This window comes from Diabrotica undecimpunctata, chromosome 5, assembly GCF_040954645.1.
Source record: "Diabrotica undecimpunctata isolate CICGRU chromosome 5, icDiaUnde3, whole genome shotgun sequence".
In the NCBI taxonomy this organism is placed as follows: Eukaryota; Metazoa; Arthropoda; class Insecta; order Coleoptera; family Chrysomelidae; genus Diabrotica; species Diabrotica undecimpunctata.
In genome coordinates, this window is record NC_092807.1 from 94,901,130 (window position 1) to 94,925,476 (window position 24,347).

The 24,347-nt window shown below is 34.5% G+C and overlaps 2 protein-coding genes across 4 annotated transcripts in view; one reads left to right on the forward strand and one right to left on the reverse strand.

The window, feature by feature from the left end:
- LOC140441492 (uncharacterized) overlaps positions 1–8,002 on the forward strand; it is a 70,676-nt gene extending 62,674 nt beyond the window's left edge. Inside the window, exons 4-5 of the mRNA XM_072532247.1 lie at positions 2,640–2,985; positions 7,707–8,002. Coding sequence (XP_072388348.1) covers positions 2,640–2,985; positions 7,707–7,926 — 566 coding nt within the window. The 3' untranslated portion in view covers positions 7,927–8,002. The remainder of the gene's footprint in view (positions 1–2,639; positions 2,986–7,706) is intronic.
- A 5,103-nt stretch (positions 8,003–13,105) lies between these two features.
- mys (position-specific antigen beta subunit myospheroid) overlaps positions 13,106–24,347 on the reverse strand; it is a 78,015-nt gene continuing 66,773 nt past the window's right edge. For all 3 annotated transcript variants that reach the window (XM_072532248.1, XM_072532249.1, XM_072532250.1), the window contains exons 10-14: positions 22,474–22,761; positions 21,707–21,842; positions 20,785–20,915; positions 18,378–18,530; positions 13,106–17,931 (exon numbers count right to left, since the gene is read on the reverse strand). In XM_072532248.1, the coding sequence (XP_072388349.1) occupies positions 17,863–17,931; positions 18,378–18,530; positions 20,785–20,915; positions 21,707–21,842; positions 22,474–22,761 (777 nt within the window). In that variant the 3' untranslated portion in view covers positions 13,106–17,862. The remainder of the gene's footprint in view (positions 17,932–18,377; positions 18,531–20,784; positions 20,916–21,706; positions 21,843–22,473; positions 22,762–24,347) is intronic.

The window sequence follows — 24,347 nt, forward strand, 5'->3', positions numbered from 1 at the left end:
TAATATTCCAGAACATGATCTCTATTTCTTCAGTGCCTCACTCAGGTAGATTTGGAAGGGTGTTACAAATAAATAGGGTGTTACAAAGGGATGTTTGTTTACAGTGTATTGTGGCTGTAAACTGTTAGAATTTGTTCGCCACTTAAGTATGGTAATTAAGAGTTCGCAGTTAATTATTTAAATATTTTATTCTGCAGTAAGAATTAATACTAAACATGCGCTACATTATTAAATAACATTACAAGTAACAGTTACCAACCAGAATTAAGTGGTGTCATGGTGCCGGAACGCCGTTCCGGCACTGGTTGACAAAAGAAAAAAAAATAACTAGAGAATAAGGTTTTGTAAATAAAACACGGATTATATAAAAGAGGCACTCAAGAGCCCTGAGGCTTGCATTGTTGAGAAGGGGGGTAATTTTAACAAGGTCCCCATTACAAACAATCCAAAAATTGCGACCATCAACCACAAACAACTGATAACAAATGTAATAAACAATTTAACTAGAAGAATGATAACTGTTAGGCCGCTTTGAAAGAAGAATACTTGGGCACATATGCGAAGGAGTACAAGAAAGCGGGATATGGCGCAGGTGCTACAATTTTGAGTTGTATCAATGCTATGAAAAATGCAACATCGTCCGGTCTATTAAAATTAATAAACTAAGGTGGCTAGGACACCTTGAAAGAATGGATACTGGAGACCAGGAAAAAAGGCAGGCTATGATCTAGATTTAAAATTCAAGTCGAAGATGACTTGAGGAATCTAGGGGTCAGAAATTGGAAAGCCGGGGGGAATGGAGACTAATTCTTGAACAGGCCAAGACCCACACAGGGTTGTAGAGCCAAAGATTATGATGAACTAGAAGAATGTTTACTGCTAAATCAACATCAAGCGCCTCTTCAAACTGTAAGCAACAATATAATTCTCTTTTATCTAATTTAAAAGTACTGGAAACTGATCAGTACCCAACTGACAAATCAGTACGATACGGAGAAGAAGAAATTCAAAATGTCTGCAAAAGGTAATAAAACCAAAATAAAAAACTGATTTCAAGATTATATCGAGGCCAATTCACCTTCAAGAGTGCCAAAAGATCTCATCCCGTTGTTGAACGGCACTTAAACCGATTTCGTGTAGTTCTTCAGAATGTGAACGAGGTTTTAGTCTCATGAACCAGACATGTTTCAAGCCTTATGTTTATAAAACAACGTGGATTAAGTATAAATGAGTGGAATGTGGAACCCTATGTGAACAACTGATTGAGGAGAGCATACCGCACAGGGACACGCACGGTAAAACCTTCTCCGGAAGAAGAAAATACATTTGTTTAGTTTTTGTAAATTGATTAACTTTTTAAACTCAATTTCTTAAAGTTAAAGAAAATTAATATGTTCAGATATTGTAATTTTGATTGAATGTGAAACACTTTCCTTTGTATGTTAAACACCACCTTTCGTTCCTATGTTATATTGTCATGTAAATAATACTGTTTATAATAATTGTTAATGTTTTCTTCTTTTGTCACAAGTAAAATAAAATAAAAAAGCAACAATTCCAGAATTTAAATATTTTTGAATTAACCAAATTTATATACATTTTAAAATATGCAGACGTAACTTGTATTAAAAAAAAATCGGTTGCCTGTAAAGTCGGTTTTACGGGCGAAGATTTTACGTGACAACGTCTTTTTCTCGGTAGAATATTTATTGATATGAATATTATTAAATTGCACAATAGTTGTTTGCAGTTGAAACGCGCTGTTTCTTCTCAATCGACTGAATTACGATTGATTGCAGAGTGATTTAAACTAATAATTTACTTAACACTATCAACATTTGTCAATAGTATGACATAACCTATAAACTCAGTTTCTCCACTTTTGTGTCAATCTAACAATTAATCAATCAATCATAGTTTACGATAATGAAATATTAGTGTACAATTATTTACCTTTATTGTTGTAGTTGTAAATGACGAATCTAAGCACTCCACATTTTCACTACAGACACAGCTGACGATACTTTAACCACACGTGTGAACTTGTATTATGACGCTTTCTCGGTTTTCCAACGCCAAGAACGCTCGAGAAAGACAGAGACACAAGCACGCACCGATTCAACGCGCCTAATTCTCTAGTGCTGCGCGCGCAGCGGACCGATCATGTTTGAGTGGGAGAGAGACGCAAGGCATTCGCCGGTCCGGCGGGCCTCTCTCTCGTTCGGTGACTCATCGTAACAGACGTGAGCGGGCGTTACACTTTTTCATGAGTGACTCCGAGCCACAACCTAATTTAAGACGTTGTCACGTCAAAAAAACATAGAGTAATATTTTACTTGTAAAAAAGTTAAGGAAAGTACGTTCCGGCAATGCTCATTTTGCCATGACACAACTGCCAACTGACCAGAATCACTAATACCTAATATTGTGAACCAGTGTAGCCAAGTACAAAATTTCAATAGCACCAACTGTCACAAAACCATTCTAGCATTCTATACTATGACTATTTGTGCTACTAATCAACATTTATTGACTCCTCTCAATAGGTAAAATTTTGAAATAAAAACTTCTAAAACCAACCAGCTTTAGTATTTTATATTTCCTGTAGATATATTTGCTTAATTTCATTTATATTTCAGGAGAATGGAATGTTAGAGCTCACTTAGACAACTTTCTTATCATGATCGTCCCCACACAAACAGTTGCGACCGCAGCTAGTCCGAGTCTTCTAGATTTTTTGTCAAAATCTCTACCAAAAGGAAGCCACATAAAGAGAATTAAGAATTTAAAAAAACATCCTGCAGCTGAATTAGCACAAGAAAGTCAAGTTTTGGAGACACAACATTTTATAGAATCCAAGACAGCACCGTACCACGTTGATTTAACGAAGCCTAGTGCTGATATTAAACCAACACCCAGTGATGATGTTGTTTTAGCGAACTCACCCAACCTTAAAGTGATCAAGCCTGAAACTAAACTTAAGAGGTAAGTACAATATTTGATTTTTTTTGCTTATTGGCTTTGGCTGGGAACCTTTAACCACGTAATTACATATGAATATTAGTATTCATTCATACAGGATTCATACAAGGAGGACACTTTTCACGCTCAGAGATTCATCAGGGCGGCTTTATTTTAACAAACAAGACATAAATCACGGTTAGGTAGGTGGGCAACATTTATGGTACACATACAAAGGAAATGTTCATGCATACGATCAATTTTACACTCATACCTTTAATTTAATTTTTACAAGAAATATCATAATGATTTTAAAATTTTTTATATTGTCTTCACTTAATAGAAGTTTTACCTTTAATGGTGTACTTAAATCATCTTTTATCAATTCTTGAAAAATATGTGATATATATTTTTTTTTTCAACTGCCCATTATACATCGTAATACAATATATTTGATCTTATAATCAGTCATAATTATTACTACTACGGGAGCATTGGGCTTTATTCTAGCATATTGAAGGATTGTGTATAATAGCAATAGTTTTTTAACTTAATCATTGACTTGAGTTTGATCTAGATTTTTCTGCCTTCCTGCCTATATTTCGAATATTTCTAATATATACTGTCTGCAGTTCAGATGCATAACATTTACTCCAACCTCTTCTGTCTCTTTTAAAACCTCTGCTGTGATCTGATCTGCACCATAAACTTTCGATTCTTTACAGTTTTAATTGCTTTTTCTACCTCTGTCTTTAGAATGTCGCGTTCTCTCTTTGCAATGAACTCGTCGTGATTTCGGACTTTGTAGTAAAGCTCATGGGATTTATAATGGTTTAAGTAGATATGCTAAGGGGATCTGAGCACATCCTCTAAATCGCATTCCTTAAAATCGCAACCCCCGGTCGTAACTGCCAAACGGCTTAACGTTGGATGACGTGTGAGGTATCGTTGGAAAGGGAATGAAAAATGGGATTGAACGCAGTATGTGCCGTGCGCATCGAAGCATTCCAAAAGGGCATTATATGGTATCTACGTGTCTATTGGTCCGATCATGACGTACGAGGACTCGTTGGAACAAGGAGGTAACCAATTCGTTGAGACAAAAAACAAAGATGGCGGCATTACCAAATGGGCGCTATAACACATCTTCGTTGGTATTGGCCTGATTTTGACGTATGGGGTGTCAAATGAAAGCGAAGGTGACACACAGAAGTCAACTGTTTATTCTTATTCTGTCAACGTTCAATATTAACTGGCACTTCTTTTTCTTTTCCGTATAGTGCCTAATAGAACGTGACATTCGACACAGAACGTGACATTCGACACAGAACGTGACAGTTATGTGACAATCGACGCAGAACGCAGAAACGTAGATACCATATAATGCCTTTTTGGCATGCTCCGATACGAACGACACATACTGCGTTCAATCCCATTTTTCATCACCTTTCCAACGATACCTCACACGTCATCCTACTTTAAGCCGTTTGGCAGTTACGACCGGGGGTTGCAATTTTAAGGGATGCGATTTAGGGATATTCTCAGATCCCCTTAGCATATCTACTGGTTTACATGCCTCTTCAGTTTATTCTTCTTCTAGTAGCACTACAACCCAGGGTGGGTTTGGGCTGACTGCACATCTTGCTTCCATCTTGAACGGTCGTCCATAATAGTTGGGTCAGTGTGTAGCCCCATTGTTCTTAGATCTGACGATATATTGTCTCTCCATCACATTCGTGGACGTCCTAAGGGCCTTCTTCCTGTGGGGACTTCCTCCCATATTAACCTGGCAAGGAGGTTATTAGGGAATCTATGGACATGACCAGCCAATCTTAGATGTTGGGATTTAATCTCTTGGACTATATCGCTCTCTCTATACATCTGCTTGACCTCAGCATTTGTTCTCATTCGGTATTGGTTGCTATTAATGTTGTGGTAAGGCCCAAAGATTCTTCTGAGGATTTTCCTCTCAAAACATCTAAGTTTTCTTTCAGTTTCTTTGGTCAGGGTCCACGTCTCACCCCCATACATAAGCACCGGTTTAATCAACGTTTTATATATTCTAATCTTTGATGTTCGTGTTAGGCTTTTAGATTTAATAGTATTGTGGAGGCTGTACATACATCTGTTTGCTGCCTGAATTCTTCCTTTAATCTCTTCCGCGATATCGTTATCTGCAGTGATTGTTGCTCCGAGATATTTAAACTCCATTCTTTCAAAGTTATATCAGTCTGTTGTAACATTTTGCCCTATTCATTCTCGTCCCTTTTGTCTGTTGATGCACATCTATTTGGTTTTCTCTTCGTTTACCCTTAAACCAGTTTTCTTTGCCTCTACCTCCAATTTATTTAAAGTCTCCTTCATGTTGGTGACTGTGTTTCCCACAATGTCAATGTCATCTGCGTATGCTAGTAGTAATTTTGGTCCATTTAATGTCAGTAATTCTGTTTTAAGTTGTGCTGCTCTTACTACTTTCTCCAGGATGATATTAAAGAGGAGAGGTGACAGCGCATCTTCTTGTTTCAGGCCACTGCTTATTTCGAAAGATTCTGAGAGTTTGTTACCTATCCGTACTCTGGATCTACAGCTATTCACACATAACTTAATAAGCTGGATAAGTTCTTCAGTTTATTGCATTCTTCATTTATGCTCTCTTCCCTACATGCTCTCTTTATTAATCTGTAATCTGAAACCTTAACAATTTTATTTTTTGCTGTAGTTCTGATGTATGAGACACTTCAGTTTTTTTCGCCCTTGAAAAAGTTGCAGCGTTCTTTCTGTCATCCAGTGATTTTTCTTGATGATCTTCTGTTTTTCTCTGGTTCTTTCTATAGAGGTTTCTATGGCATTTCTGATTGCTTTCCATATTTCTTGTAAACTGTCTTGTGTTTCTAAAATGCTTTCCTTTAATGCGACTAATAAATGTTTCTAGATCTAAATTATCCAATCTTTTGTGAGTCTGTTGCGGCTTTTCCTACATATTTTTCATATTTTAGATAATCATTTCTTAAATAATTTCATATTCTTTGGTCTAACGCATTAGGTTTTTGACGGACTTGACATCTTTTTCCTTGATGTATAGTTTGTGGGCATGTTTTTGTAAATTCTTTTTAATTCTTGTGTTTTGTTCATTTTACCATATCTTTTAATTAGATTATCCAGGTCTAATAAAAAATCTTCAAATCGTTCGTTTGTTTTCTGCGTCCGTATCCTGATCTGATCTTCCAAATCGTCTAGCCGGTTTTCTGATTAAAATGTGAGATTGAAATCATTCGTCAAATTGTTCTAGTTTGTCTAGAAGTCAACTTTCCCCTTAAATTCTTCCGGTACCGCTTTTAGTAATGCATCGTCTTGAATTCGGTAATAGGTTCTGAGTTCTTGTAGTCTTTCCAAAAATTCTGTGCGGTCTTTGGACCCGTCCAAATGTAAGCCCCATTTTCTAACTGTGCCCATTATTTGATTGTGCTCATTTTACGTTTGTGTATCGTACGTTTCTGGAACTTCCGGTTCGACCTTGGTAACTGTCGAAGTTAAATTTTGTCATAACATTGCACAATTCCTCTTTTTTTAATTTATATACCCAGCCTACCGTTTTATCCGCTATTTCTCTGCCTACCGCTCCCTGTGAGTCCGACATATTTTGTATATTGTGTGTTGTTTAACTCATTGACATTGTGATAACCTCGGGTAGTAAATAACATTCGGAGATAAAATTATTTTTTCTTAAAACATTTATTTTGGTCTAAGCAGACAAAATAGGAAAATTATTTTGTTATTTAAATTTATATGCCTTTAACAAGTATTACATATTTCGGATTTCGTAGACCTTAGCAGGTTATTGTGACATTTGATTCGTTCAACTCACCAAATCAACAGAATTTGGAACACGTTCAACTCACCTGTTCCTGTAGGTAGATAGGTAGGTAGTTCACACCGAGAAAGGCCACTAATGTGATCGGTCGTTTAAACTGCCAGTGACGGTATAAAAATATGTTTTGTTAAATACATAGGCGTACTCTAGAGGATAAGAGCATAAGAGTAAAATCGCCATAATTATGAGTGGTTCTTTAAATGGAATATGAAAATTAAGAGTACACATTTTGACAGGTTCGATACAGAATGTAAAAGATAAATAGGAGCTAGAAGAAAAGCTACAATACAAATGAATATACCTACTGAATACGACAGAAACGATGAAGAGTTATGAAGCAGCAAAAAAACAGCAAAACTGACCTGCAGAAAACAGAAACGAGAATAATGGGAAACGAAGTTACAATATATATAAAATATACGATAAACAAAGATTTAAGAATTTTTACCAAGAGCTACGGGTCCCGGAGCTTGTTAAAATTAACAAGAAATTCCTTAATGAATAACTGCAAATCGGGTGAAATATAATGAAGATGGGCCAAATGATAATGGCCGTTAATTTATTAATTTCGGGCTATACAACAAATTATGCATTAACAACACCTATTTCACTCACAACAAACAACCTACATCCACATTTCACATTACTAGAAACCAAAATATAGTAAAGGATAATACCTTATAAAAGCGTTACCAATTCTGACGTATACAAAAATAATTAATTAAAATGAAGAATTTTACTGCTAAATTTGAATACGAAACCTACTGGTACTGGATAATGAATTTTTCACTAAAGTCAACATTAAAAAATAATAAAGCTAAATTAATAATTATAATTAATTACTATTATTAATAATTTGTTTTTTTCCTTTTAGGTCAACAAGATTTGCAAGAACGTACATTATATCGATTCCTTCCGAAACAGACTACATTTCAAAGAAATACGCCGAACCAAAATCAGCGCTCAGAAAACATAAAAAAACTATCAAAGAAAAATCAAAAGCAGAATTGAAACTATTGGGAGCAGAACTTGAACAGTGTGGGCCTGGAATGGTTCGAGATTCCTATGGAGTTTGTACTGTTTTAAAGCATTAAATTAAACTGTGAACTTCTATTTATTTTCTATTGTTAGTGATATTTTAAATTAATAAACGATCTAAGTTCAAAACAATATTGTTTCATATATACCCTTTTTCTTCTCAATTTCAAATTTTCAGGCGTCAGGTTGTGGCTTTGTTTACGATATCATTTTTAATATATACCTAATATAGGGTCTTTAATTAATAAGCGCTTCCTATCTTTCCTCCTTTAATATCTATCTTCGTACATTCCTATTTTTAGTGAAGTCTTTTGTGTTAATATCATCCGAACTAATAGTTCAGAAAAAGAAATAGAAATCGAAATTGATCAGATCAGTTGACAACTTTACAGTTTACCAAGTAGCAAATAAACCACTTCTTTACGCGCATATTAAAAATTTGAGTATAAAGTTATTAATTGATTCAGGTTCAGCTATATCAATATTGAAATCAGATAAAATTTTAGTTTCTTATCACTTTAATCATGAAGATTTTAAAATATTTGGTATTATTTATGAAAAAACGTTTTAACGAATATCAAAAAGACCTAGACAATTGCTCTTTGATACTGTTGACATATATCCATTTCGATTTTAATATATGAAAGACAAGAAGTGTAAACCATTTCTGAAGCCGTTCCTTTCATCATTACTTTCAAAGGAAGAAATGATATCTACTTTTCAAGAAACTGTTAAGCTAGTGGAAGTTTTAGTGACTACGCCAATTTCATCATCCGAAGCTGAAAGATGCTTCTCTATGTAAAAACCTTTTTATGCAACTCGATGAAAGAAGAAAAACTAAGTGCATTGGGAATGTTATTATCTGAGAAAGTGTTTCTCAACAACATTGAAGACTTTAATAAACGAGTTATTGACCGTTTTGCTAGTAAAACAGAACGAAGACCAGATTTCAAATATGTTTTAACACTGTAAATTTTAATTTTAATAAAAACCTTTGAAGTGCCATAAATTACTGCTGGATGCGAATTCTGGTAAGTTTTTATTACTTCTATGATTTAAAAACAGTATGTGCGCACGTTACCCTTAAAATTTTTAATATTTTGTTAGTCTTGTTTTTGTTGTCGGTTCGTTATGACTTAATATCGTTATTCCTTGCCTTATTTTCATAATTCTTTATCCATGCAGTCATCTAATTATACATAAATGTTAATTTTACTGAGTCTACCAAAAAAATAAAAAAAAATCATTTTTCATCCAGTACCCGGTAAATTTACCTACGGTTGTAGAGTATTAAAATCACAAGACAAGAAAAGAAAAGAGAATCTCACCAATTAGGTACACTGATAAATGGGAAGTATTTTGAAAGACTTTTAAATGAAGAAAGGCCAAGGATAACAACGAAATCCATAATATAAATATCCTAGCCTCACCTATACGAATATCTTAAAAATATGTAGAAGAGATGTGTAAATTGTTAAAAAATAACAACGCACCTGGTCCAGGAAACATTCCTGCTGAACTAATAAAATATAGCACAGCCAAAGTATATGAAAGCCTAGCTCAACTTTTCCAAAGTTGCATTAACAGAGCGGAAATCCCAGGAGAATGGAAGACATTATTCATATCTACCATTCACAAGAAAGGCAGAAGAGACGGCAGTGACAACTATAGAGGCATCGCTGTGACTAAGGCGATGGAAACGTCGCTGTGGAAAAGTGATTAAAGAAGAATAGAAAATGAATACAAAGATATAAAAGCCGAAGAACAAGAACAAGTTTCAGGACAGGTAGATCAACTATTCATCATTCATTATGCCTTGCACAGATTATTGAAAAGAAAATATCCGTTAACCAGAAAGTACACTTAGTGTATGCAGACTTGAGAAAAGCATATGACCGCTTTTCACAAAATAAACTATGGGTAGCATTGGAGAAAACAAATATTCGCGATGGCCAATTCCGACAGGGGGCGCTCAAGATTTCAAAGATGGACGCTAACTTCGGGAAAACAAATCATTTTGTCATTTGATCTCGAAGCTATAAAACGTTTAATATAAATCATTTAACGTGTGTTTTGCCAAAGTAAAAGTTGGAGTACGTTCCTCAAAGTTTATTTATTTGTGATTCGAGTTTATACATGCGGTAATTGACTCCCAAACCTGAATAAAAATAAGCTTAAATGTTTGTTTTTTACAGTATGTCTGAAACACGGAAAGTAAAATTTACACTATCTCAATTATTTTTGTGGTTGCAAGGTCGGTAGAGATCTTTAGTTGAGGGTGAGGCAGTTTTTGGAGCTGACCACGTTATATTTTGTAAATTACGCCTTACGTTTTCTACTAATAACTTCATGAGACCTTTGGGGCAATTTAGCTGACAATTTAATTTCAGGTGTTACTATAAAGTAAATTAGATATAAATATATTAAAATATAAATATTATTTTAATCAACACTTATTTGGAAAGTAATCGTTCTCAGTCAAATGTAAACTGCACAGTCATGTACTTGGTTATAGGTCTGTCAATTCGCAAAATGCATTGCCAAATTTTTCTCATATTCTCGTCCAGCGGAAACTTTAGTATGGAATTTTTGTTGTGAATTATAAGAGGATAAACATTGAGCAACACTGCAATAGTTTTTTGAAGTCGAAGTCATTGTTCTTATACCATTGTTAAGTCATTCTTATTATACCGTCTCCTAACGAAGGTTGGCGATCACTTCTTTAAACACTTCCCTATCTTTTGCAACGTGAAATATCTGTTCAACATTGAGGTTAGTCCAATTCCTCAACCAAAATTTCTTCTTTTTTCCCTCTACTTTTCCTTGCATGATGACGTTAGAAAAGAATATTTATCGTTTCCATGTATGTGGCCCATGGACGATGTTTTTCTTATTTTAATTGTGTTCATAAGCTTTCTGTCATGTCCAATTCGCCTTAACACTTCTTCGTGTGGGACTTTTGAAGTCCAAGAACACGCCTAAATAGCCACATTTCGAATTTCTCCAATTTTTTTACGGATTGAGCTTTCAGAGTTCAAGCTTCTACTCCATATAGCAGTTGCGACCATACATAACATTCAACGAACCTTAATCTGATCACCACACTCAATTTCTTATTTGTAAACATTGACTTGTATTTTATAAATCCTTTTCGAGCTATTTTAATTCTGACCTTTATTTCCTCATCTTTATCTAACTGTGAGTTCATAATTGCTCCGAGGTATTTATACTTGTCGACTCTCTCTAACGGTTTACCTTCCAATTTCAGATGTATGTTATCAACAGGAGTTTTCGACATCACCATGTATTTGGTTTGATCTATATTCCTTGATAGTCGCATCTTTTTGCTTTCTCTGTTAATTATGTCTATAAGAATTTGTAAATCTTCGTAGAGTGTAAGCAACGAAACAAATGTATGCTAATTCTAAGGCAAGGGTAAAAATATGAAACAACCTATCCACGGGATTCCAAACCAGCAAGGGTCTTAAACAAGGCTGTTGTCTCTCACTGATATTATGTAGAATTTACCTTGAACAAACTCTAAAACTTTGGAAATGCAAGTGCAAAAATAGGGGATTGCCGTTAAACAAAAATACTATATACACATTATTATGTACAGATGACCAACTAGTAGTAACACAAGAGTATGAACATACTGAATATATGAGAAGAAAATTAATCGAGGAACAGTGAGGACTTAAAATGTGTGTCGGTGGGATACAGCAAGACCTCACATTGAAAGATGGAGAAACTATTAGATATTGCGACACATATCAGTACCTGGGAATGACCATCACAAAAGAAGGGAATGTAGACGACACGATATAAGAAAAAAATATCCAGGGAAGAAAAGCAATATCCCTTCTAAATAATATACTTTGGGACCAATAAATAATAAATAATAACAAACGTAGGATATATAACACACTTATTAAAAGTGGAATCACCTCCAGCAGTGAATTATGGCAGATAAAGAAACGATACAAGAGAAGACTCGGGACAAGGAAATGGATTTCTGGAGAGGTGTGGCAGGGAAATCGAGATTGGGGAGAGTTACTAACACTGCAATAAGAGCAATCATGAAAGTAAATCAATAACTAAGATGGATCGGACATGTTCAAGGAATGCCCGAAGATCGACTTTCAAAATAAATCCTAACATTGCAACCTCATGGTAGAAGGAAAAGAGAAAGACCTCGCCATAGTTGGAGAGAAGGCATAAATAGGGAAATGAGAGATAAGAGAAAACCTATGGACGGAAAGAGAAAAATATAAATGAATAAAGCAATATTTGAATCTGCCCCCCCCCACAAAGCTTTTAAAATACTTATAGAAGTTCTTTTTTTTTGATAATTTGATGAATGCAATCTTTTCATAGTAGTTTTCTATTTAGTTGTCGGCCAAGTTATTTCACAGAATTACTGATAAATAATTTATATTTTCCTATGGTTATTTGTTTCTTTTTCTAGAGAAGATACCGGTATTCGTTTCAGACTTGGATTTGGAAAGTACAGAGTCATCTAACCATTTATGAATTTTGATAAATTCAGTGGTAATATTTTGTATACATTTGTTTTTTATTTTCTCACTAGTGTAAATAACTACGACATCGGCGTATTGAACAATTTTGGATTTTTGTGAAATAATATAAAACATAGACACCAGCATATTCTAGTCTAAGCCGTCTAAGCTATTCATCTAGAATTTTAAACTGCTGCGTTAGCCCTTTTTATTTTTCTATAGACCGAGCTGGGGCTCGAACTCACATCCACTGAACCATTCGACAGTGAAGCAAATGAGAATCGGCCGCCTAGCCCGCTTGGCTATCTGACCGACTAAATTCCGTCCATTGTATACTCCTCCAGTATATTTAAGTCAACGTTATCAAATGTTGGAGTTGTATCCAAAAATGTTGCTAGAGTATTTTATTTTTGAGTAAATCCTAAGTTGATGACATTTAATAAATAGTATTAGTAGGAGGTCCTAGGGAAGATATTTCCTTTCTGAAGGCATATTGTGAATGGTGTAGATTCTGTTCCTTTTCTACCCCATATTCAAGTCTTTTCTTTACCATTCTCTCCAGAGTTTTACCTTCTTCCAGACGGTTTTACCTTCCAGAGTTCTTTCCCCGGTTATTTAACAATGTAGACAGTTGTATCAACTCAAGTTTTTTTTATCAAAGCTGTCTCAAATTAAGCGGAAATAAGATCACCAATTAAAATATTAAAACAAATCCTTTTATTATACACTTTTAATAAATCTAAACAATCAATTAACAGTCATCATTAATAAAATAAGTTTTTAAATAATGTTACGCTAACAAGTTAAAAAAATTATCTATACGTTTTATATATAACATACATATCATCGATATTTGGCAGTTAAGCTTTCGTGCAAATCAAATTTTACAAATATAATACAAGAAAAATAATTTAGTAAATAGAAAATCCTAATATTATGACTTTAATTACTTAAGTACTAATGTTACTAATAAATGTTTAGTGTACGTCAAAAATATATGTAATGTTGTAATACGAGCGTAAGGCAATAGATGGCACTGTTACAGAACAGGAATTACTGTTTTGTAATGTTGGCACAATTGTGAATTTGACCAGGAAATTTTGTAAATGTTTTTAAAGTAAAGACTTAAAGGTGTTTAAAGTAAAAAAACGAAATAGGCTTGGTTGCCCTTTATTACTCTATTTTGATTCGGTTCTCTCTACTTTTAATTTCATTCCTAGATACGTGACACTTTTTACAGTTTCAATATTGTTCTCTAGTCTAATTTGGTTTCTACTTTTTATTGTTTCTGTAAATGTTTTTCTTCTGTAAGCTCATTTCTGTCCAATGGAAAAGTAATAGCTAGTGTTTTTCGGATTTCAAAGGAAGTGTTTCATATGTGAACTTTTCGAACAATATAATAATTAATGGAAAATAATAGGTGCACTATTCTTCACTAGGTGCTGTTTGTGACAGATACTGTTCTCGTTCATCAGAAAAATCCCGCTCACATAGACCTTTTTAAAGCCATAAAATCCGGTGTTTTGGAATGTATTTTTTTGTAATATCCGCCATTTGTCAAATTTTACTTTGTATGATTTTTTCCCAAATCTCAAATAAATTTGCGATTGGAAAACGTTTATGATAAAGAAGATGTAACAGTAGCAACAAGACTAGGTACTTGGAAGTCTTTCCATAAAGCACTTTTAGTGGACCTAAAACACATTCATCAACGTCTGTTTCTCCCATTTAAACAGTAACATCTGGATGAAACGCATTTGGACGAGCAATTATTTCAGTTTAGAGTACATATAGTTATTTGTAAATAAAAAGACCTTTTTATACATATAAAAAAAAACTAGTCTCCACGAATAATTTTTGACATTTAAACATTTATTAGTAATTGTTTTAAACCGGAGATTCTATCCGTACCTATAGTTAAAGATGTAAAAAGTTAGATAAATATTGTATAAGTAAAATTAACAATTTTAAAAAAATATATGTATAAAAATATACTGTCATCCATTTTTCATAAATAAATATATTTTTATAAAAATTAATGGAAAAAATCCCAGTAGTTGGCTGTATACGATAGTTAAAAAACTTATACAGAAGTAAAAAAACTTCAAAATCTGTATATTGGTATAAAAACATTTAATTAAAACTTGTTAAAAGTGTCATCCAAAATTTATAGATACATAACGTTTCGATCTAGCTCAGATCATCTTCAATGCCTTCTTTTGGTACTTGTAGCTAACACTAAAATTGTAGTGGAGACATCAATATACGGTTTAGATATTTAAATTTAAATTATAATGCGACCCTAGGTTGATGACAATGGTTGTAAATATTAATACTCAAAGAGCAACATGCTTCCTTGCTCGACTTGAACACGTGGTTCTTGTCAGTTAAAATGACACATTTTAACGACACGTTTTAACTGACAAGAACCACGTGTTCATGTCGAGCAAGGAAGCATGTTGCCCTTTGAGTATTAATATTTACAACCATTGTCATCAACCTAGGGTCGCATTATAATTTAAATTTAAATATCTAAACCGTATATTGATGTCTCCACTGCAATTTTAGTGTTAGCTACAAGTACCAAAAGAAGGCGCTGAGGATGAACTGCGCTAGATCGAAAACGTTAGGTATCTATAAATTTTGGACGACACTTTTAACAAGTTTTAATTAAATGTTTTTATACCAATATACAATTTTTGAAGTTTTTTACTTCTGTATATGTTTTTTTAAATATATTTTTAATTTAGTCTTATTCAGATAATAAATATTATAAAAATTGTACAAAATTCAATGCCACATTCAATTTCAAAATAATAAATTCATCTATATTCGAGATACCAGCGCAATTATTTTCTTAAGGGTCCGATTTTCCACACTATCAAGACGACGTTGCTACTTTATTTAATGGGATTAAATCACAATTTTTCGACGTTTCGATTTCCACCTCAAAAATTTGTATTTTAAGAATGATTAGATAGAAACTTCTTAGGCCGGACTGCAGTTTAAATATTATTAACAGCGGGCTTTGAGGGTCAAAAACGCGCTTTAACACTGTCTCGATTTGGGTTTAACCTTCGAGAGCGTACTTGCAAGAGTATCACAGAACCCTCTTCAACATTGCCGCGAGGGTTTAACCTTCTAGAACAGACTTGCAAGAGTGTCACAGAATCCTCTTTAACATTGCCGCGGATGGGTCAGCTTCAACTGTCCAGAGACAACTTCAAATGTCGCGATCTAGTTTTAAATGTCGCGGTTTAGTTTTAAATGTCGCGGTTTAGTTTTAAATGTCGTGGTCCTGTTACCACACAATCGTACTCCGCATTCTGCCAGCAACCCGGAAATTGCCCACTCCTGATCTATAGTACTAGCAATATATAGAATGTTTTTTTTTATGAAAAATGGATGATTACACGTATGTATAATTAGTTGAATTAAGACACTTGCAGTAGGCACAATATTTTTTTATGTAGAATAAAATATCGTCAGATTCGTAAAAGTTTCGTTAAAAGTTAAAAAAAAAATAAATTGTAAATAAATAATTCAGATCTACTAGAGATTTAGTAATATAAAAAGTAAAAAGTTGCCAAAATTGTGGAAAAAGTTGCCAAATTTAAAATAAACAAAAGAGATTCAATAATGCAGATCAACAATTATCGATATAATTTGCAAAATAATTTTTCTAATGAGATACGAAAGGTATTACACAAAGATTTCAGTTATAAATTCAAAATATTCTCTTTTATGTAGAATGCATAGAAGATTTTAATGAGTTTAATTAGGCTAAGTAGGTACCTGTAAGGTGACTTCTGACAGGTGACACATATGCAGGTAGTCTGTGACACGTGTCTCCTTTTGCGCACATATAACCGACATTTCTCAAAACAACCAACGACGATTTCCAAATAAACACCATAGTTGACTTATAGATGCTATTATTAATAAAGGATGAATATTGGAAGAAAATTCTAAACCTCACCAAAAATTATGCATTTACGCCATCGATATAAAATAAGAAAAATGCAAAGTAAAGCACAACAATTAACTTCCCAATACCATACAAGCATTTTTAACGCCTGAATACATATTAATCCCTGAAATATATTACTGAACAGGAATAAAATATATTTTTGCGAAAAAGCCTAATGGTAAAGTATTGTTCGATAAGAAGGCGAAAATTTACAGTTTCATTTTCAAATTTGCGGCAAAGACTATATAGTAAAGCGCTCCAATAATTTCCTATTTTCTAATCGGACCTTGTTTAAAATGTTTAAAATCAATGACTTCCAGTAGTGTAATACCTTTCGAATACTTAAAAAATGTTTCTTTAAACACCTACTCATAATTTTGATTAAATTTTTTTATAAAAATGTTCTAAATAGTTATTGCAACGATTATAAAGGAACAAAACTAACGACCAAGTTTAATTTTATTTATGGCACGGGAAAGGAATGGGCTAGCTAAATGGATATATCGAACACGAGTACGTAATCAAATATATACGAACTAAGTACAAAAATTCTACGCTTAGTAAGAACTATCGATTTTCTGAAGTTCTCATTAAATTTTAATTTGTTAATATACAAGTTAGGAACCTAAATGAGATAAGTTTAATAACAGCTGCCTGAAATTACAAATTATAGCACTAGTTAATTTCTTTCTATGATTAAATAATATTTGTTCCATAAAAAATCGTAAATGCAGATGGAACAGACATTAAAGCCGACTCTCAAAGAAATAGATGAATCTTGAATCAAACAAATGACTTAAATTAGGCCAAGTACGTACCTGCAAACGTGACTTTTGACAGATGACAGATACGAAAGTAGTCTGTGACACGTGTCTCCCTCTGCACATGTTTTTATCAAATCAAAACCGAAATTACTAGAAATAACCAACGACCATTTCCGAATAAACACGACTGTTGATGTATAGGTGTAAGAAACATAGAAATAACCAACTTTTTATTAAAATTCTTTACGGCATAAAAAATGAAAACAAAACAAATTTAAAACATCAAAATGACATGACATGACAACACCGAAATTTCCAAAACTAAACACAAATGACGCGATAGAACAAATCTAAAAATGAATTTATGAGATTCTTAAATAAATTTGAACTTTAAAAAAGTGGGACAACTGTACTGAAAATTATTTTAAATGTGGTAAATATTGCACATACTTTTACTAAAATAAAAACTTTAGAAAATCAACGTTCTTATACAAAAAATTAGCCGACCTCCCGTTTTTTGCTTCGTTTGAAACAATATGTACAATTTAAAATTATCCCAGACATCTTTCTTGTTTTTGTTAACTGGATCGATTCAAGTTAAAGCTACGTTCATGTTTTACCCCACTGGATTTAAAGAAAATCGTCTAGATGGAAAGGATTAGTAAAGTATAGCGGAAATCACAGTGCTCCGCTGCGGATGGCAGTTTAATTTCAAAAGTAACTAAGATGATTTGTTGTTTAACCTTTGCCGGCGTATGTCGGATTTTTGAATGTCGAGGTAGCTTGCTTGTAGATGGGATTTTCACCCTAGAATAAGAAAATATCGTATCACTATCATTATATAGTTAGAATCAGAAAAAAAGTCTTCCGACTGACCAGAAAAATATCGGGACAGTATGAGACATTAAATATCGTTACCTAAACAACCTTATGTAATATCGAAGTAAGATTAAAAATGTTTTATATCTGCTAGATTCAACAGTAGATAATCTAGCAGCTATTCAAATGGGTAAGTTTGTATAATCGATTTTGTACTTATAAATACAAAGACTTTTTGCGTGGATCTTATTTTAACGCAAAAAAAAATACAATATGGATATAAAGAGGTCTAAAAGGAGCGATAAAGAGATGGCGTCATCTAGACGTCGTAAAAAATTTTAAAAAGGGTATTTTATGATTAAAGTTGAACATTGCATGACATCGTTTAACTTAAGATATTTAACTTGTTCAATTAGGATTTTTTTTTCACTTACCGTGTCCCATTTAGCCATCATCTTTTCTTTTTCAAATCGTGCGAATTCCCTCCTATCATGAATTGTCGTCAACAACTTCCACAATAATAGAATTGCCATACCTATCAGGACAATAGCTGCTATTACTCCAAGTACTATACCTGGGACGTATACCTAGAAAAATCAAGAAAAACAACGTTAAGTTCGGTAAAGTTGGACTGTTATACATACTGCTAGTAAAATAAATATAGCCGTGAATCAAAATCAAGGTATGCGTCAAATGAAAGCCTTGAATTGGCCCTTGCGTATACTCGTTGTTTTCGGTTACGACTGTTACCAAGTATGTAAATCTGTCCACCTTTTGAACGAGTTAGTCCTTAACCCTTAACTTGGCAACGTATGTTATAATATACATGTAGCTAATTACGAATAATTAAACTTTTGTATTCAAAAATTAAATAAAACGATCTCATATTAAAATTTACATTTTCGCAAATGGTTTATACATAAGAAATAGAAATGTGTTTTTTCAATATGTTTATTTACTATAGATATCACATTTCGCTCTCCTAGTAGACATTGCTAACCAGTGCTTAATAGACAGTACTACAACTCGTCGAACGAAGAGACTCGTTAAAGATTGTTTCGATAGCAGCGTAAAGACAATGGCGGAAGTGTCGCGTTACCATATGCTGTTAGCTCAGTTTCCAGAAATCACGCGACCCGCCGGTATTCTGAAAGACATTCAACATCAAACCAAGCACCACATCGATACAACACCAGGTCCACCCGTTTTCTTTAAGCCTCGACTATTAGCACCACTTTGCAGTGGGCTAAAAAAGAATTCGAAAATCTTCTGCGACTAGGCATCATAAAACCATCAAAAAGTAACTGGTCTACACCACTACATATGGTCCCGAAGAAAGGTGAGGAATGGAGACCCTGTGGAGGTTATCGACGTCTAAACCAAAGGACTATTCCAGATCGATATCTAATTCCACACATTGAAGATTTCGGTCAGTCGCTAGCTGGTAAGATCATTTTCTCTACAATAGATTTAGTTAGAGCATATAACCAGTTACCAGTACCAACCGAAGATATACCAAAAACTTCCGTTACCACACCATTTGGACTGTACGAATATACACTGATCACAAACCAATCACCTTCGCCTTTACACAGAAGCTAGACAAATGCAGTCCTAGACAATTTCGATATTTAGATTTTATAGGACAGTTTTGCACCAACATTTCAGCACATCTCTGGATTAACAAATATTGTAGCAGACGCACTATCTCGAGTCAATAGCATCAAGAAAGATATCGACATCATAGACTTAGCTCTCGGACAAGAAACAGGTCCAGAACTAAAAACGTACTTAAGAGAGAAAACATCGTTGCAATTGAAGAACTTAAAGAAGAAGATTACAGTTTCCGGAACAAAACGTTAGTTTGTACTGTGACGTAGCAACATCTACAGTCAGACCATTTGTACCAAAACCACTCCGAACGGCAATTTTTAGCACCATGCATAATCTAGCACATCGTGGAATCAACAGTTCTGTGAAGATGATCACACAGCGATATGTTTGCCCTTCAATCAAATCAGATGTGAGAAAATGGACTCGAACGTGTCTACAGTGCCAAAAATCAAAAATACCGCTCCATGTTGTTTCAACGACTGGAAGTTTCCTACCACCTTCCAGCCGATTCGAACATGTTCACATAGACATTATGTGTCGACCGTTTCACGCGTTGACCGAAAGCTTTCCCAATGCCCAATCAAGAAGCAGATACAGTACCCAGGACATTTTTTTCTGGTTGGATAGCTCGTTTTGGCACTGCCAAGCGTATCACAACGGATCAAGGTGGACAATTCGAATCACATTTCTTTAAATCAATCTGAAAATTAACTGGAACTGTCCATTTAAGACCTATTACCCTCAAGCAAATGGCATGGTGGAAAGATTTCATCGACAATTAAAAGCAGCAATTCGATGCCATGAAAATGTTCGATGGACCGAAAATGCGTTAAATATTTTAATCACATACATATTTTCAACAATAATGTAACACACAACAAATTTTATAACTTTTTAAGGGTTTTTAGTCAGATATTTAGTGGTTTGACTCCTGGTGTATGGTCCAGGTTTGACTCCTGATGTATACCTGCTAAGTATTTAGCCACATTACTTTTTCAATCTTAGTCAAAATTTAACCTTTATGGTTGCCTTCACTAAAGTGGTAATACTTATTGCAGGTAATAATAATACACTGATGATGGATTTTTGTCCGTAAACGTTGTGTGACGTAGGGCGAAAGGGTCTTTTTAATTGTATACCTTTTGTAAAGGATATTTAAATAACAATTTTTGACAGCAAAATAACAGTACTTAGCTAATAATTACTGCACAGGTATAAATTTCTTACCTTTTCGGGACAGTCTCTGTTTTTCTGTGCTCTAACTTGAATTTGATCGCTGTCAAAATAATATACATATTTAAATCTACACTCATCTTCGTCGTAGTAAGCACAAAGCACTTCGTTGTTCTTCGCATCCACTGAAAACAAACAAAACAGCTTAATATTTAAATTATGCATATTACTACGTAAAATTACGATACTACTGTTAGAGTAGTACCCGGTATACATAAAGAAAATAGAGGATTATTGGTACGCTATAGTTTGGACAGATTATTGAAGAAAATAAGTCAATATTTTAGTAGAATCACTGAGCTTGAGAATACTTTGACAGAGTCACTGTCAGAAACATACAACAAAAATTCCTACTATTCATTATTTATAGCCTGAAATAAGCCTACTCTTGCAAAGAAGAACTTCCTTTTTAATGAAATAAAAAAAAAGAAACATGAATAATGGGAGCCTTTATTAATTAATATTGATTAAATACATTCTATTTTTTAAATACTGACCTATAAACCACCATAAAATTTCAAAAATAAACATTTAAACCATTTTACTATTTTTGATTGGAATAGGTTACAATTTTACTTTAAAATTCGGAAATCGTTCTCAAAATACGAGTTTGTATTGTAGTATTTAGTATTTTGAAAACGATTTACAATAGAAAGACACAAAAAAAAAGCTTCGGAACAATATTTAAACCTTTGATTTGTTGTTTTAATTTATTCAGTTTTATTTTGTGCATGTGAACAATTTTTACTTATAAGTTACAACAAATATTGGCTATGAGCACGAGTTCTTAGTTTGTATAGTCAACCGAAGTCAAAAGAATAGCACAAAATTAATAATTACTAAATTGACTATTTTCTTTTTAGATTGCATTTATGTTTTATAATAAATATATGTAAAAATTTACACTCATGCTTACCGGTTATTACATCGGCCGACGAGGGAGTGAATTTTGTACACTGGGCAGAGCAATCCTCTGGTTTCTTGAGGGGACCAGTCTTATATTGTTGGCATTGAACACAGTCTTTGAATTCGGCACATCTGTCTGAACAAGTCTGAAAGTGAAAGCCAGGCATAACTATGTTTTCAACATTATTTCATGTTTGGAAAATACAAACAATTTCAGCTACTTTTATTATCATTTCTATCCAGATTAAAAGAGGATAAGGTGCCGACAAAAGAAGTAAAAGTTGCATTATGCATTACATGCATTTATCAATAAATGTTGGCTGCGGTGTCTTCGGCGAATCAGAGGATCCAGCTCCACCTAGATTCTATTACAACAGAATTTACTGACAGTATTGTCAACCTTAGGAAATGGATTGGTCTAATAATAGAATAAGATGGGTCAATATGGTCGCTAAGATCGCAAGGAAATAGGCACCTTTAGAAGAAGATTGTCGATGAGGCAGCTAACCGCTTATAATGTTCCAAAAATATTATTATCAGGGGTGTCCCTGAACCTACAGGGACGCACAAAATAAAAAGGATCAATTTTTTCCAAAACTGATACTAGCCATTCCCAAAATGTATTTATAACTGTATAATGATCTTAAATTTAATACAACTGATAACTGGACCCAAAAGATTTAAAGCCAACAATTATCTCTTAATTTTAGACCTATTTCACAAATAACTTGTGTTAACTTCAACTGATTAAAATAGACTACTAGTAAAAAAACTTACTGGGCATCGATCACAGAATTTGCCAGAGTACTGTCCCTCGTCGCTGACATCACAGTGGCATACGCCGCACTCGCATTTTCCGTGCCCGGAACAAATTTTTCCATCCGTCACGCCAGGAGCGTAACAGGTGGCGTTGGATTTGACACATGCGCAGTTCGGGCCCGTCCATTCGTCTTTGCAGTGGCACACACCGCAGTCGCATATACCGTGGTCGGGACCGCTACAAAGTTTGCCGTCATGACGCTCGCAGGAGAAGTTGTCGCATTCGCAGTATTTGCCGTAGATTCTCTATAACATATAAAAAATAATACATACAATAATCTATGAGGATTTGTTGGATTGACGTATCTCTATCACTTGGGGTCATTGACAGAGACACAATGTAATTGTTACATTCAATATAAGTATACAGGTTATTACAAACAGTACAGTATGTAAGTAGAATGTAGAATGTAGAAAATGGGGCGGCCAATAGAGCCTGATACACTGCGACCTTTGCAGATCTATTGTGTTTCCCCCTTATTTTAAAGCACTTCATCTAGCTTGGTCCTCTTAATGATACTCAACAGCCTTGATAGTGGCCTTTTCATGTAGCCTGGTGCTTCCGGTTTTTCCTCTCCGAGTTCTAGAAACCGCATTCGTGCGAGACCTTCGCAATGGCACAGAACGTGTAGAGCGGTTTCCTCTTCTTCCAGAGAGAAACGACAGGTGTCCTCTTCTGTCAGGCCTATGAGACTCAGGTGTCTATTGAGTCTATAGTGCCCAGTGAGCAGACCCACTATCATTCTGACAGTCCTGCGTCTGTGCGAAAGTAAGTCTGCTGTAAATTTAGCCGAATGTCCTTTGATGAACTGTTTGGCCTGCCTCTGTCCTGGTGAGTTGTTCCACCACTCAAGAGACTTCTGTTGCACCCATTTGTGTATGGCTGCCCTTTTTATCGTATTTGCGATTCCAAAGAAGGGTTCCGGACCAACCAGTGGCGTAGATGCGCCTTCTCGGGCCAATTCATCGGCCTTCTCGTTGCCACGATGACCCTTATGTCCCGGCACCCAGGCAAGTGTCAACCTGTTTTGACTTCCCACCTGAGAGAGGACATCCAAACAGTTCCATACCAGCCATGAATCGACCTGTACCGAACTGAGAGCCTTTAGAGCCGCTTGACTATCCGAATAGATAACGATGGAGTCGTTATCTACATTTCGGCCGATTAGTTCCATAGCGCACCTGTGTATAGCAGCTAATTCGGCTTGAAATACGGTCACGTATGTTCCTAGACATACCCGGACTTCCGTCCTTGGTTTTATGCCATATATTCCAGCCCCCGTACCTGTATCCGTTTTGGAGCCGTCCGTATACCATATTGAGTTTGCTGTTAGCGGAGGACCAGTTTCCCAGTCCTCTCTTTTTGGTATTATAATTTGAAAATTTTTGTTAAAACTATACCTCGTAACCATTCGGTCTACAGGCATTCCTAGAACGGGGTCTGCCTTTATGTCCTGGTATAGCCTTAAGTTATCAGCTCCCTGCATCATACTTATTGGAGCTTGGCCTTGGATCAACCGATGTACTGTTGATCTGGCTTCACTCTGTATGTATATATGCAGAGGTGGTAGACAGTATGTAAGTAACAAAGACTAAATAACCAATTGACTGTCTCTTTTAAAAACTTAACACTATCAAAGCGGTTCGGAAAACATAACATTTTTTAATTTTCTTTAAGGTTGTGTTTTTTCTTCTAGAAGCAGCAAATTAATTACAGTTCACTAACATATATATAACGGAAAGACGAGACAACACATATCTATGTGAGTCAGTTCAGATAATTGTGATCGCTACTTTTTTGTGTATAGCTGGCTTCGATATTGTGCACACTA